The sequence below is a fragment of the Anomalospiza imberbis genome, chromosome 2, assembly GCF_031753505.1.
Source record: "Anomalospiza imberbis isolate Cuckoo-Finch-1a 21T00152 chromosome 2, ASM3175350v1, whole genome shotgun sequence".
Lineage (NCBI taxonomy): Eukaryota > Metazoa > Chordata > Aves > Passeriformes > Viduidae > Anomalospiza > Anomalospiza imberbis.
In genome coordinates this window covers 63,467,672-63,481,494 of record NC_089682.1, presented here as the reverse complement: position 1 = coordinate 63,481,494, position 13,823 = coordinate 63,467,672, and the positions used below count along the sequence as shown (strand labels likewise).

At 41.0% G+C, this 13,823-nt stretch overlaps 2 protein-coding genes across 2 annotated transcripts; both read right to left on the bottom strand.

Moving 5' to 3' along the window:
• Nucleotides 1–297: 297 nt before the first annotated feature.
• LOC137468552 (matrilysin-like) lies at nt 298–4,795 on the bottom strand. The gene is made up of 6 exons (XM_068180348.1): nt 4,650–4,795; nt 3,874–4,136; nt 3,620–3,768; nt 1,838–1,963; nt 1,105–1,266; nt 298–572 (listed from the first exon to the last, which is right to left on the bottom strand). The coding sequence occupies exons 1-6, from the start codon at nt 4,764–4,766 to the stop codon at nt 550–552; spliced, it is 840 nt and encodes a 279-aa protein (XP_068036449.1). The 5' UTR covers nt 4,767–4,795; the 3' UTR covers nt 298–549.
• Nucleotides 4,796–8,759: 3,964 nt separating this feature from the next.
• Nucleotides 8,760–13,475, bottom strand: MMP7 (matrix metallopeptidase 7). The gene is made up of 6 exons (XM_068181425.1): nt 13,052–13,475; nt 12,274–12,497; nt 12,019–12,167; nt 10,231–10,356; nt 9,538–9,699; nt 8,760–9,005 (listed from the first exon to the last, which is right to left on the bottom strand). Exons 1-6 carry the CDS (start codon nt 13,166–13,168, stop codon nt 8,983–8,985), a joined length of 801 nt encoding a protein of 266 aa, XP_068037526.1. The 5' UTR covers nt 13,169–13,475; the 3' UTR covers nt 8,760–8,982.
• Nucleotides 13,476–13,823: the final 348 nt, after the last annotated feature.

The window sequence follows — 13,823 nt, the reverse complement described above, 5'->3', positions numbered from 1 at the left end:
CTCAAGCCTACTTCTCTGGAAAGCCAGGGAGGACATGAGGATGAAAAGCTTTCCCCTTTGGGAAAACGTCCTAGCCCATACTGAAGGAAGCACAGTGGAGACCTCCTCTATGTGTGAGCCATATGGGAAGCACTCCTGATTCTGAGGAGTCAATACCGTGAAGTGGCAGGACATGCATGGGAATTGAAAGCAAGCCACTGATGTAAGAACACACCCTGTTCTGTTCTTGCATCAGTCAGGCTCTTTAGGTGCCTGTAAACCTATTCACAAAGATACTTGTCTGACTGTCTATCATGCATGTAGGAGTAACCTAATGCCTCAGTGAAATGCCAGAAGAAAAAAGAAAACCTAAGAAAACAGAGCATACTTATTTTTATTATTATTTTTGTTAGGTGAAATTGTGTAAAGTGCAAATAAATCATTATAAAAATTCAGGGAGAGAAAATGCAGCCCGGGAATTTACCATCTTAATTAGCCAGAGGATTAAAATTGTTTTGGAACACCAAAACAATGAGATGTGAATTCTTTGATCTTCATTAAGCACTTCCTTCAAGAGTTTGATGGCTTTTTCCCTGTGGAAAAGGAGCACAAAGATAGAGACCCTAGTGAAAATTGACAATGCAGACAGCTGTGTTTTATTCCTAGTGTTCCTCTAGTATGCCCTGAGTTGGGCGGTGCTTAAAGAAAAGCAAACCTGACAAGTTCTGTCCTGTGGGGTCAATTCTAGTTATGTTCCCCTGTTGCTGAGGGGTTTCTGCCTGTACTGGACTTGGTGAGTGGCACAGGACCTGTCCTTTCCTGCCAGGAGCACCACTGACTGAAAGAGCTCATTTGCAGAGCCAGGGCCACAGGACTTGCTTGGCAGAATGCAGGTGTGTGGGAGGACAGAGCAGCAAGCCATGCACTGCTGCTTTGTCGCCTCTTGGTTGCAGTGGGAACAGGCTACAGAGGAAACATTGTGAGTGGACAGAGTATGCAGGAGTTGGTTTTTCCCAAGTTTGTTCACGTTCTTTCTTTTTGGTAACAGGATGAGGCCCTTGCAATCAGGGAGAGTGAAAGCTGTACCCTAGCTCATTTTGTCTTGAAAATCAAGTTTGAGTTTACCGTATAACTTCTGAATTCCTCTCCTGTCATCGGCTGGAAGTCTGAAGGTTTGTGGGTTCTGATATGAGTAGAAAGGGTACATCAGAGCTCCACGGACATTGGAATGATCAAGTCCCAAAGAATGGCCAAATTCATGAGCAGCAACAAGGAACAAATTGGTACCTGCAACATAGAAGCCCATAAATGGATGTTAAAGGTATGAAATACAATTGATTTTCATTAGATTTCTTACAATTGGTACAAATTACTTTTTGAAATCCAATTAATTGAAAGTGTAGGAGAATTTGTATATTTCAATACACCTTGGAATGAAACTCCAGGCTTTTGATCCATTATTGTTGAGCTTTCATACATAAGGTAAGATTTTATTAAAAACCTACTGATTCCTTTCATATTCATCTAGAGACCCTGAGTCTCATTTGGACTCTGCTTTTGGTCAGCCTCATTCCTAGAAGCAAGTCAATTTACCTTTTCGCAACTTATGTAGGGAACAAGGGCTCACAGTCCTTGTTTAGCCTGGAAAAAGTGCTTTAACTGATGGACAGAACAGGCATTATGTAGGTGCTCATGGTAATGAAGCCCTAGTACTTAAATGGTAGTTGAAAAGAAGAGAAATGTTCGTATTGCAGTGATACTGAAGGATGAAGTGTAATTGAAAGCACTTCCTGTGGCTGTATTCTTCCAACATGTACAATATTTGCCTTTCCCTTTCATCTGCAGCTGTGAGCTTTACCTCGATAGTCATCTGACCATTTTTCATCCTCATCAAAGTGAGCATCTCCTCCAATCCCTTCTCCAGGTGCAAATGCATGGGCCAGCGTGCCACCTCTTCCATCAAAAGGAGCTCCATCACCATGCTCTGCATTTGAAATAAATCAATATAATCTGATGAGATCAGTTGTCATATTGAACTTCAGCCAATAGAAAAGCATGCTGTTGGTTTGTGCATGTTTTGCTGGTTGCCAATCCTTTAAAAATCTTACAATGGCAACAAGGTTGTGAAAATGGGAAGTGAGGCTTAGGGAAACACTCTCCAAATTCATGACTTAATTCAAGTCTTGTATTTGATAGTTCAGTCAGCTACATGTTTCAGGAAGAGCTGAACATCTTTTCCCTGAGCTTTTGTCAGAAGTGGGGTCCTTCTGAGGCAGCAACCAGAGATTATTTCAGAATAAATACTTAGTGCTTGACCCCACTGTTGTTAATGTATGAATGTGTTTGATGTTGAAAAGTGCTGGGCAATATTAGTTCTAGACCTTCTCACTTGCACTGATTTTAGTGTGGATGGTGATTTGGGATAGGTAACCTTGTTTCTGAAGAGATAAGTTCATTTATTCCCAGCCTTGAGATATGGTCTATTATCTACTTCTGTCATAATGCAGGTGGAATATTACTGTTTCCTACTTTGAGAGCAAGAGCTGGATCCGAGTTGAACCAACTTTGAATATTTCCCTCTCCCTCGTAGTGAGTCTCTGACTTTACTGAGGAGTGTTTGGGAAATCAGATGCCATCCTGTGTCCTGTCCCCCAGACCATGTGGATGGTCCTTAGGGCACAACTAACACCGGCAGAAGAGACCTAATCCTAGTGTGTGACATGGGATTAAAACCCATTCCAGCTTGCAGCATCATTTCTGCCTTTGACTGGGACATTAGGTCACCTCTTTATGGCGCCATAATGTTCTTCCCATCAGTGACACACAGGCTTTGGACATTTTGGTGCTCATCTGCTTGCAGGGCAGGTGTCTGATCTTCACTAACAGTCAGCGGAGCTCTAGTAATTATTGTCAATGGATCTAGAGAACAAGTCAGACAACCTTAAAGTAGGCATTTAGTTTGTCTAAGCTGTCAGTTTACATGCCAGGCCCAAGTTCAAGGTAGGGCTACGTCCATAGACTACTCTAGATCACAGATGGACTTCTGAAGTGACTTCTGCTCACCTGCTGCACCTTGGTGCAATCTTGGTGTGCAACAAGATTGCTCACCAAGATTCTAGATTCCTTCTAGAAGCAAATCAACCAGAAGACACTTTCTATGGACAGCCACTATGCAACCCAGCTGCCAAAGGCTGCTTATTCTAGGAACCAGGCTAGGTCTAGGCCTAAAGTAAGCGTGCCTTAACCTGCTTGAATCCAGCCCGTGGAGTCTGGATCTCCAGAACCTGCTGATTTGCTCTACAGAGCTCTTCCCAGTAGTTTGCCCATTTTATCAAGGCAACAAGAGACTTTTATCAAGGCAACAAGAGACTTGAACATCTAAACTGTAGTGTCTCATTCTGGAGATGAATTCTCCCTTCATTCACAGCTGTGACTCGGAAAGGATTTTTCTAACTCTTTTGTACAAGCAAAACTGAATCATAACATAGAAATTTGGTGGCGTGATATAAAGAAGATAAAATTTATGCAGACTTTGATTTAATTCCAAACTCTTTGTTCTTTCTTAAAGCTATGGCAATAAAAATTAATGCTTTGAGTAAAATATGGACCATTGTATTTTAAAAAGGACAGGTATTCTCACCACGACGTGCAAATCTAATATCAATGTCTGCATGGCCCACGTAGACTCTTCGGAATTGCAGTGGAGTCACATCGCTCCATACCATCAATGCCCTTTTAATTGCATTATCCACTTTCCTTCTGCGTAGATCAGGTGTATAATTGAGAATCCTGTCAGCAAAGAAGAACAGGTTAATTTCATTTAATCAGTGAAGGAAACCCACCTAGTTATATACAAAGCAATCCTCTTCCCCAGAAAACCTGAACATCACTTACTTGTAAGTTAAATGTGTCTTTTTCCATCTTGGAGTTCCAGGAAATGTTTGATATTCTGCTACATCAGGCATACCACATCTGGGCATTTTCATTATTCCTTCTGTTTCTGTGTCTAATTTTCCAGTTACAGTCAGATGGAAAAACTTCTGCATTTCTTTAATCCTTTCTTCTATGCTTAGGTTTTTTGTTTTTGCCAAAATTGGAAAGAATTTATCAAGATATCCCTGAAAGAAGAGAGGGAAAATAAAGATTAATACGTATATCTGTGATGTTTTGGTAATTGCATTTTACATTTGTTTGAATTGTTTCATCATCCTGCATCATCCATGTCTAGTTTTAGTTGTATCTTTCCATTTCAATTTACCAAATTCTGCTCTCCCAGTAGTAGAGATTAGCATATGTAAAAAGAATTGTAACAGCAATGAAACATTGTAAGTAAGAAATCCTTTCAAGTTACCACAGTTTACTGAGCATGCAAGCCTAGAGTCTTCTAAGACAGTACACATAAAATTTCTGACATATTTTTAAAATTACATGCTCCCCTTTATTTACCAGTGGGAACTTGGTCTCCTTTTTAAGTCAGTATTTTAAAGTTAGTCTTTAAAAAGACTAACTTAAACCAGTCAGCAAGTTTAAACTGTTTTATATCATGTCTGCAAAAACTGTTGTTGTAATGTAAGACAAGGATAATATGAACAGGTAGGAAAGGAATGTACAAACTGAAGGAAAAATATGATTTTTAATAATGTAGTTGTCTTTCTCCCCACGTAACATACCTGTACTTTTTCAAGGTCTATGCTGCTCCATGATTCTGGTTTTGGCTGCACTGGAAAAGCCGAAGTCTCAGGTAGGAAGATGACAGCACAAAGCAGGAGATAGTCCATGGTGCCCATCTTGATGAGGAGCCTTGCTGTAGCAGAAAGAGTTTAACTTTCTGTCTCCCAAGACCAGAGCTAAAACCCTTATATAGATCCTGATAGCTCCAAGCAGCAATTGTACATGTGACTCATTTTCTAAATTCTATTTAAAAATTTGTGTCACCAGTTCCCTTGAATATGCTTTCAACGAGTTTCGCAAATGAATTGCTTGCTATGTAAAAACACATCCTTTTTCTTTGAAAAGCGTCCACAATGTTTAATTGGGATTGTGTTGCTTTTTGAGTTGTAAGAAATACTGACTCTCTCACCGCCCACAGAACAGCAGCTCTCTCAGATCACTTCATGTGGCCAAGTAGAAGACCTCTAATGTTTTCTGTTTCCCTGATGTGGATAGACTTCCACATTTTTCTATATACTTGAGCAGCCTACTGCTTCTCTCTCTGATTCCTGTTTGATTGTCTGTTAACTTTATTTTTAGGGCTGACAGAAAACTGTAACAATTTTCACCCCCTAATAATTTTCCTCAGCCTTCTCCAACTAACTGTGATTACCTGTAGCTCTCTGGCTTGTGTGGTTCCTGCTGTAAAAATAGCCACAACAGATAACATTTTCTCTAGTCCTTTGCTAAGATTTTTACTCTAATAGATGTATCCCGAATAAATCCATTGATGTCAATGGAGCTACTTCATACTGACATTGCTGAAACTGAAAACAGCATAATGATGCCATTAAGAGCATCCTGTCTGAGCCAGGTTTTGTTGAAGATACAATTTTATAAAAAACAGTACAGGAAAAGGTATCTTCAAATGCTTTACATTTGAAGATTAAAGATTTGGGATTAAATTTGCAGTTTACACTGTGAAGAAAAATTTAAGCGGACATCACTGGGGCAGGGCATACTTACACTTTTGCATCTCATCAGGTCTTTCCCATCACATATCTGTAGACTTTTTATATGTGACAGCTTTCACAAACATTGTTAAGGCTGCTGATATAATTAATTTTATTTTTCTGAGATCTTATATCCTTGTTAATACCAGGTATAGCAGGTATTGATTTTGCCGTCTCAGAATATCAGTCTGTGTTGATGGAGTGGGCTCAGGGTACCTAAGTGACTGGGTAAGTGGCCATAATAGCTTTTCTAGATAGTGCAGGAGTAGAGCTTATCCTTTAAATGTGCATGGTCAAAGGACCCGTGAGAAATGCTAACATATTTGAGAATTCATTTGCTGTTTGTTGTACTATCTGGAACAAAAAGGATGCATTTAAAGATCATTTTATTTAAAAGAACAGTAGTAAAAGCAGGTAAAAAGTCAAATCCCTAACCCACCAAACTATGTTGTGGTGAGTCTTTTCTTCTTTGGTGTGGAAAAGGAGGGACAAGTTGCCATTTGAGTAACATAAGGTGCCTAGATGTGTATTAGAGAGAGCATGTAAAAACTGACACAGAATGCAGTGGGATAAAGGGAAGAAGGAAGTTTGCTAAATCTGCTGTGGTCCCCCATTTCCCCCAGCGATGGTATGTGTGGTAGTACCTGCCCGGCTGTGTGCTTGCAGGCAAGACACACTTTACAACAGGGTGCAAAGCCAGTGCAGTTTGCTGAGCTGTGCCACTAGGCGGAGGCAAATACTGCACAGTTCACACCTGCTAAGCAGGGTTAGGTGTGCCGATGGCAGTGCTTTTCCCCAAAGGAGTGGTCCCCTATGGGAATGGAAAGGCAATAGGAGCTCAACAAGAAGTAAAATGCTGCTGGCAGCCTCATCAGAGGCTGTCTCTGAGGACAAAATTCCTGGCTTCTATTTTATTTCACTTGCTGTGGTGATGCTAACTTGGTGCTGCTGCCTCTCTTGAGATGGATCCTTCAAGACACAAAGGTGCCTCACTGCCACCTGTGCTGGCCCTACTGCAGGCCAGTCACCTCATGTGGTCACAGCCAGCTGTCTCCCAGATGTGTCCCATTGTCAGGACAGTATTCCTAGGAATACACTTCTGGGTTCTATTGCATTTGTCTCAGTTCATAAGGATGTTAATTGTGCACTAGAAAACAAACCTGCTACTTTCAGTCAAGTATTTGTTCTCCTGGCTTCATTTGGTAGAGTGCCTTCTCCAGCACTGTACATGAATTGTTCTGTGTGGCCTTAGGAGTGTTTTTTTTCTGCACAGTCTTTAATAAAGCCTGTCTTCTGTGGCTGTTTTCTCTTTATGATGCTTTAGCAAGTTACTTGAGCTTGATAAAGAGCATGGTGTGTCTCTGTTTTGTGCTTTGTTCCCTGTGGGGACTTGGGCCAAGGGAACAGGGAGTACTTTCTGTCAACACTGCATCTTTCCAGGACCCCCCAGACTAACCCAAGTGGATTGAGCATCCACATAGACCAGAGAGCCCTTCTTCATAGCCTTTAATACAGATTGGATCTGACCCTCCATGCTGGGGCTTCAAGATTTTTCTCATACCTGAAGACACCTGTGCCCTCAGAATAATGTCCACACTTAGCACCAGCTACTTCATCTTTGAGCTTTGTGTGGAAGAAATGGCTGGTAAGTGATGGGAGTGTTTTCAAACTAACCTTGATATCGCACTGATGCTTTGGTTGTTGCTCAGCAGCCTTTACATTAAGTGGGGACCATTCAGCTTCTCACAGGGCCCCAGCAGTGAGAAGGCTGTGGTGTATAAGAAGCTGGAAAGGGACACAGCTGGGACCCAATCTGGCCAGAGAGATATTCCATACCACAGGATGTCATATTTGGTGTATAAACTAGAGGGAAAGCTGGCCAGAAGTTTCTGCTTGGGCACTGCCTGGGTGTTGGTCTGTGGGTGGTGAGCAACTGCATTGTGCATCATTTGCTTTGTATATTCCTATTTCTCTTCTTCTTCTTCTTCTTCTTCATTTTCGTCTTCTTCATTTTCGTCTTCTTCCTCTTCTTCTTTCTCCTCTTCTTCTTCCTTTTCTTCCTTCTCTTTTCTTCTGCTTTCTTTTACTTTATTCTTTTTGAGTTTATTTATTGTTATTTCCCCTTCTTTTTCTGTCTTATTGAATTGCCTTTGTCTCCACCCTTATATTTTACCTTTTTTTCTGCATTTGTCTCCCCATCGCACTCAGAGGAGCAGAGTGAGTGTGGTGTTTGGTTACCTGTCAGGTTAAAGAGTGTCAGTCCTTTTTGGACCACACAGCATGAGGCAGGAAGGGTTGAGATGACAACAGATCTGACCAGAGCATGTTAAACCAAATTTTTTGTAAGCATCCACTGTATTAGTTTAATAGTCACTGGTCACAATGTTGATTTATTTGCTCTCAGAGTCATTGTGTGTTCTCCGAGTTGCATTGTGTGAGCACCACGTTCCCTGCTGTGCTGTGTCACCTCTGGGGGCTGGCTTAAGGTCGTTCCTTGTGCTGGGAAACACTGTTCAGGAGACGGTGAAGATGCTGGCCGTGACACTGGGCTGGTGTTTGTGCTCCGCATCTCTGTGCGCAGGGAGCCATCTGTTGGAAACTATTAATAAATACACCTTCTACCTTGCGAATTCTGAAGATTTTGAATATCCTTGGAAGAATCCCTGAGGGTTTTTTCTTGCTTCTTGTTTCTTTCTTTTTTTCCTTATTTTCTTTTTTTTTAAATACATTTAAAAATACCCAAGGGAGTCTGACTATCAGAGAGGACAATGGGAATCCCAGTCCACTACTTCTCAAGCCTACTTCTCTGGAAAGCCAGGGAGGACATGAGGATGAAAAGCTTTCCCCTTTGGGAAAACGTCCTAGCCCATACTGAAGGAAGCACAGTGGAGACCTCCTCTATGTGTGAGCCATATGGGAAGCACTCCTGATTCTGAGGAGTCAATACCGTGAAGTGGCAGGACATGCATGGGAATTGAAAGCAAGCCACTGATGTAAGAACACACCCTGTTCTGTTCTTGCATCAGTCAGGCTCTTTAGGTGCCTGTAAACCTATTCACAAAGATACTTGTCTGACTGTCTATCATGCATGTAGGAGTAACCTAATGCCTCAGTGAAATGCCAGAAGAAAAAAGAAAACCTAAGAAAACAGAGCATACTTATTTTTATTATTATTTTTGTTAGGTGAAATTGTGTAAAGTGCAAATAAATCATTATAAAAATTCAGGGAGAGAAAATGCAGCCCGGGAATTTACCATCTTAATTAGCCAGAGGATTAAAATTGTTTTGGAACACCAAAACAATGAGATGTGAATTCTTTGATCTTCATTAAGCACTTCCTTCAAGAGTTTGATGGCTTTTTCCCTGTGGAAAAGGAGCACAAAGATAGAGACCCTAGTGAAAATTGACAATGCAGACAGCTGTGTTTTATTCCTAGTGTTCCTCTAGTATGCCCTGAGTTGGGCGGTGCTTAAAGAAAAGCAAACCTGACAAGTTCTGTCCTGTGGGGTCAATTCTAGTTATGTTCCCCTGTTGCTGAGGGGTTTCTGCCTGTACTGGACTTGGTGAGTGGCACAGGACCTGTCCTTTCCTGCCAGGAGCACCACTGACTGAAAGAGCTCATTTGCAGAGCCAGGGCCACAGGACTTGCTTGGCAGAATGCAGGTGTGTGGGAGGACAGAGCAGCAAGCCATGCACTGCTGCTTTGTCGCCTCTTGGTTGCAGTGGGAACAGGCTACAGAGGAAACATTGTGTGTGGACAGAGTATGCAGGAGTTGGTTTTTCCCAAGTTTGTTCACTTTCTTTCTTTTTGGTAACAGGATGAGGCCCTTGCAATCAGGGAGAGTGAAAGCTGTACCCTAGCTCATTTTGTCTTGAAAATCAAGTTTAAGTTTACCATATAATTTCTGAATTCCTCTCCTGTCATCAGCTGGAAGTTTGAAGGTTTGTGGGTTCTGATATGAGTAGAGAGGGTACATCAGAGCTCCACGGACATTGGAATGAGCAAGTCCCAAAGAATGGCCAAATTCATGAGCAGCAACAAGGAACAAATTGGTACCTGCAACATAGAAGCCCATAAATGGATGTTAAAGTTATGGCATTTCTTTTTGAAATCCAATTAATTGAAAGTGTAGGAGAATTTGTATATTTCAATACACCTTGGAATGAAACTCCAGGCTTTTGATCCATTATTGTTGAGCTTTCATACATAAGGTAAGATTTTATAAAAAACCTACTGATTCCTTTCATATTCATCTAGAGACCTTGAGTCTCATTTGGACTCTGCTTTTGGTCGGCCTCATTCCTAGAAGCAAGTCAATTTACCTTTTCGCAATTTATGTAGGAAACAAGGGCTCACAGTCCTTGTTTAGCCTGGAAAAAGTGCTTTAACTGATGGACAGAACAGGCATTATGTAGGTGCTCATGGTAATGAAGCCCTAGTACTTAAATGGTAGTTGAAAAGAAGAGAAATGTTCGTATTGAAGTGATACTGAAGGATGATGTGTAATTGAAAGCACTTCCTGTGGCTGTATTCTTCCAACATGTACAATATTTGCCTTTCCCTTTCATCTGCAGCTGGGAGCTTTACCTTGGTTGACATCTGACCATTTTTCATCCTCATCAAAGTGAGCATCTCCTCCAATCCCTTCTCCAGGTGCAAATGCATGGGCCAGCGTGCCACCTCTTCCATCAAAAGGAGCTCCATCACCATGCTCTGCATTTGAAATAAATCAATATAATCCGATGAGATCAGTTGTCATATTGAACTTCAGCCAATAGAAAAGCATGCTGTTGGTTTGTGCATGTTTTGCTGGTTGCCAATCCTTTAAAAAATCTTACAACAGCGACAAGGTTGTGAAAATGGGAAGTGAGGCTTAGGGAAACACTCTCCAAATTCATGACTTAATTCAAGTCTTGTATTTGATAGTTCAGTCAGCTACATGTTTCAGGAAGAGCTGAACATCTTTTCCCTGAGCTTTTGTCAGAAGTGGGGTCCTTCTGAGGCAGCAACCAGAGATTATTTCAGAATAAATACTTAGTGCTTGACCCCACTGTTGTTAATGTATGAATGCGTTTGATGTTGAAAAGTGCTGGGCAATATTAGTTCTAGACCTTCTCACTTGCACTGATTTTAGTGTGGATGGTGATTTGGGATAGGTAACCTTGTTTCTGAAGAGATAAGTTCATTTATTCCCAGCCTTGAGATATGGTCTATTATCTACTTCTGTCATAATGCAGGTGGAATATTACTGTTTCCTACTTTGAGAGCAAGAGCTGGATCAGAGTTGAACCAACTTTGAATATTTCCCTCTCCCTCGTAGTGAGTCTCTGACTTTACTGAGGAGTGTTTGGGAAATCAGATGCCATCCTGTGTCCTGTCCCCCAGACCATGTGGATGGTCCTTAGGGCACAACTAACACCGGCAGAAGAGACCTAATCCTAGTGTGTGACATGGGATTAAAACCCATTCCAGCTTGCAGCATCATTTCTGCCTTTGACTGGGACATTAGGTCACCTCTTTATGGCGCCATAATGTTCTTCCCATCAGTGACACACAGGCTTTGGACATTTTGGTGCTCATCTGCTTGCAGGGCAGGTGTCTGATCTTCACTAACAGTCAGCGGAGCTCTAGTAATTATTGTCAATGGATCTAGAGAACAGGTCAGACAACCTTAAGGTAGGCATTTAGTTTGTCTAAGCTGTCAGTTTACATGCCAGGCCCAAGTTCAAGGTAGGGCTACGTCCATATGTCATGTGACTCCAGATCACAGATGGACTTCTGAAGTGACTTCTGCTCACCTGCTGCACCTTGGTGCAATCTTGGTGTGCAACAAGATTGCTCACCAAGATTCTAGATTCTTTCTAGAAGCAAATCAACCAGAAGACACTTTCTATGGACAGCCACCATGCAACCCAGCTGCCAAAGGCTGCTTATTCTAGGAACCAGGCTAGGTCTAGGCCTAAAGTAAGCGTGCCTTAACCTGCTTGAATCCAGCCCGTGGAGTCTGGATCTCCAGAACCTGCTGATTTGCTCTACAGAGCTCTTCCCAGTAGTTTGCCCATTTTATCAAGGCAACAAGAGACTTTTATCAAGGCAACAAGAGACTTGAACATCTAAACTGTAGTGTCTCATTCTGGAGATGAATTCTCCCTTCATTCACAGCTGTGACTCGGAAAGGATTTTTCTAACTCTTTTGTACAAGCAAAACTGAATCATAACATAGAAATTTGGTGGCGTGATATAAAGAAGATAAAATTTATGCAGACTTTGATTTAATTCCAAACTCTTTGTTCTTTCTTAAAGCTATGGCAATAAAAATTAATGCTTTGAGTAAAATATGGACCATTGTATTTTAAAAAGGACAGGTATTCTCACCACGACGTGCAAATCTAATATCAATGTCTGCATGGCCCACGTAGACTCTTCGGAATTGCAGTGGAGTCACATCGCTCCATACCATCAATGCCCTTTTAATTGCATCATCCACTTTCCTTCTGGGTAGATCAGGTGTATAATTGAGAATCCTGTCAGCAAAGAAGAACAGGTTAATTTCATTTAATCAGTGAAGGAAACCCACCTAGTTATATACAAAGCAATCCTCTTCCCCAGAAAACCTGAAACATCACTTACTTGTAAGTTAAATGTGTCTTTTTCCATCTTGGAGTTCCAGGAAATGTTTGATATTCTGCTACATCAGGCATACCACATCTGGGCATTTTCATTATTCCTTCTGTTTCTGTGTCTAATTTTCCAGTTACAGTCAGGTGGAAAAACTTCTGCATTTCTTTAATCCTTTCTTCTATGCTTAGGTTTTGTGTTTTTGCCAAAATTGGAAAGAATTTATCAAGATATCCCTGAAAGAAGAGAGGGAAAATAAAGATTAATACGTATATCTGTGATGTTTTGGTAATTGCATTTTACATTTGTTTGAATTGTTTCATCATCCTGCATCATCCATGTCTAGTTTTAGTTGTATCTTTCCATTTCAATTTACCAAATTCTGCTCTCCCAGTAGTAGAGATTAGCATTTGTAAAAAGAATTGTAACGGCAATGTAATTTATTTATTTATCTTTTTAATTATAAGTAAGAAATCCTTTCAAGTCACCACAGTTTACTGAGCATGCAAGCCTAGAGTCTTCTAAGACAGTACACATAAAATTTCTGACATATTTTTAAAATTACATGCTCCCCTTTATTTACCAGTGGGAACTTGGTCTCTTTTTTAAGTCAGTCTTTTAAAGTTAGTCTTTAAAAAGACTAACTTAAGCCAGTCAGCAAGTTTAAACTGTTTTATATCACGTCTGCAAAAACTGTAGGATAATATGAACAGGTAGGAAAGGAATGTACAAACTGAAGGAAAAATATGATTTTTAATAATGTAGTTGTCTTTCTCCCCACGTAACATACCTGTACTTTTTCAAGGTCTATGCTGCTCCATGATTCTGGTTTCGGCTGCACTGGAAAAGCCGAAGTCTCAGGTAGGAAGATGACAGCACAAAGCAGGAGGTAGTGCATGGTGCCCATCTTGATGAGGAGCCTTGCTGTAGCAGAAAGAGTTTAACTTTCTGTCTCCCAAGACCAGAGCTAAAACCCTTATATAGATCCTGATAGCTCCAAGCAGCAATTATGCATGTGACTCACTTTTTGGTTTTGTTAGTGTAATATTTTCAATACTCTAAGATGTAAATGAAATCATGTTAAACAAATCTTTCCTGTAACTTCCCTGTTGATGTCACGTCACAGCTAGCAGCCAGCTTTGTCTCTCTCTTTTCATATTATTCCAGTAGTGAAACCACAGGGTCATAGGGAAGTTCTTTTTCTGTAACTTTATCGGTACAGTTACTGTGTAATCACTTCACACTGTGCTTTTCCCATGTTCCTTATACACAAAAGCATTTTGCAAGAGCCCTTTGGCTGCCTGCCTGAATCAGTTAATGTAGAGGCAGAGAGGAGATGGGTGCAAGCAGTGTCTCACTGAAACTACTGCCATTACAGCAGTGCCCTGTTCAGTAAAAAATCAGAGGTTCCTGCCGTTCAGGAGGCAGCTCTTTAAAAGTACCCCTCGGAATGGGCGGACATCAGGTGCCTTTGTCCCTTTTTTTCCAAATGGGATGACCTTTCAGAATAATCTCTTTACATTTGAGAACTAGATATAGAATATAACTTACAAGAGTAGGTG

What these genes read in the sequence shown, in the direction of transcription:
- LOC137468552 (XM_068180348.1), bottom strand. Translation starts at nt 4,766, where the DNA reads ATGGGCACCATGGACTATCTCCTGCTTTGTGCTGTCATCTTCCTACCT. An exon ending in TATTAGATTTGCACGTCGTG is followed by an intron (nt 1,964 to 3,619) that starts GTGAGAATACCT and finishes TTTCAAATGCAG; the next exon opens with AGCATGGTGATGGAGCTCCT. An exon ending in AGGAATTCAGAAGTTATACG is followed by an intron (nt 573 to 1,104) that starts GTAAACTCAAAC and finishes CCTTTTCCACAG; the next exon opens with GGAAAAAGCCATCAAACTCT.
- MMP7 (XM_068181425.1), bottom strand. Translation starts at nt 13,168, where the DNA reads ATGGGCACCATGCACTACCTCCTGCTTTGTGCTGTCATCTTCCTACCT. An exon ending in ATGGTCAGATGTCAACCAAG is followed by an intron (nt 9,700 to 10,230) that starts GTAAAGCTCCCA and finishes TCTATGTTGCAG; the next exon opens with GTACCAATTTGTTCCTTGTT. An exon ending in AGGAATTCAGAAATTATATG is followed by an intron (nt 9,006 to 9,537) that starts GTAAACTTAAAC and finishes CCTTTTCCACAG; the next exon opens with GGAAAAAGCCATCAAACTCT.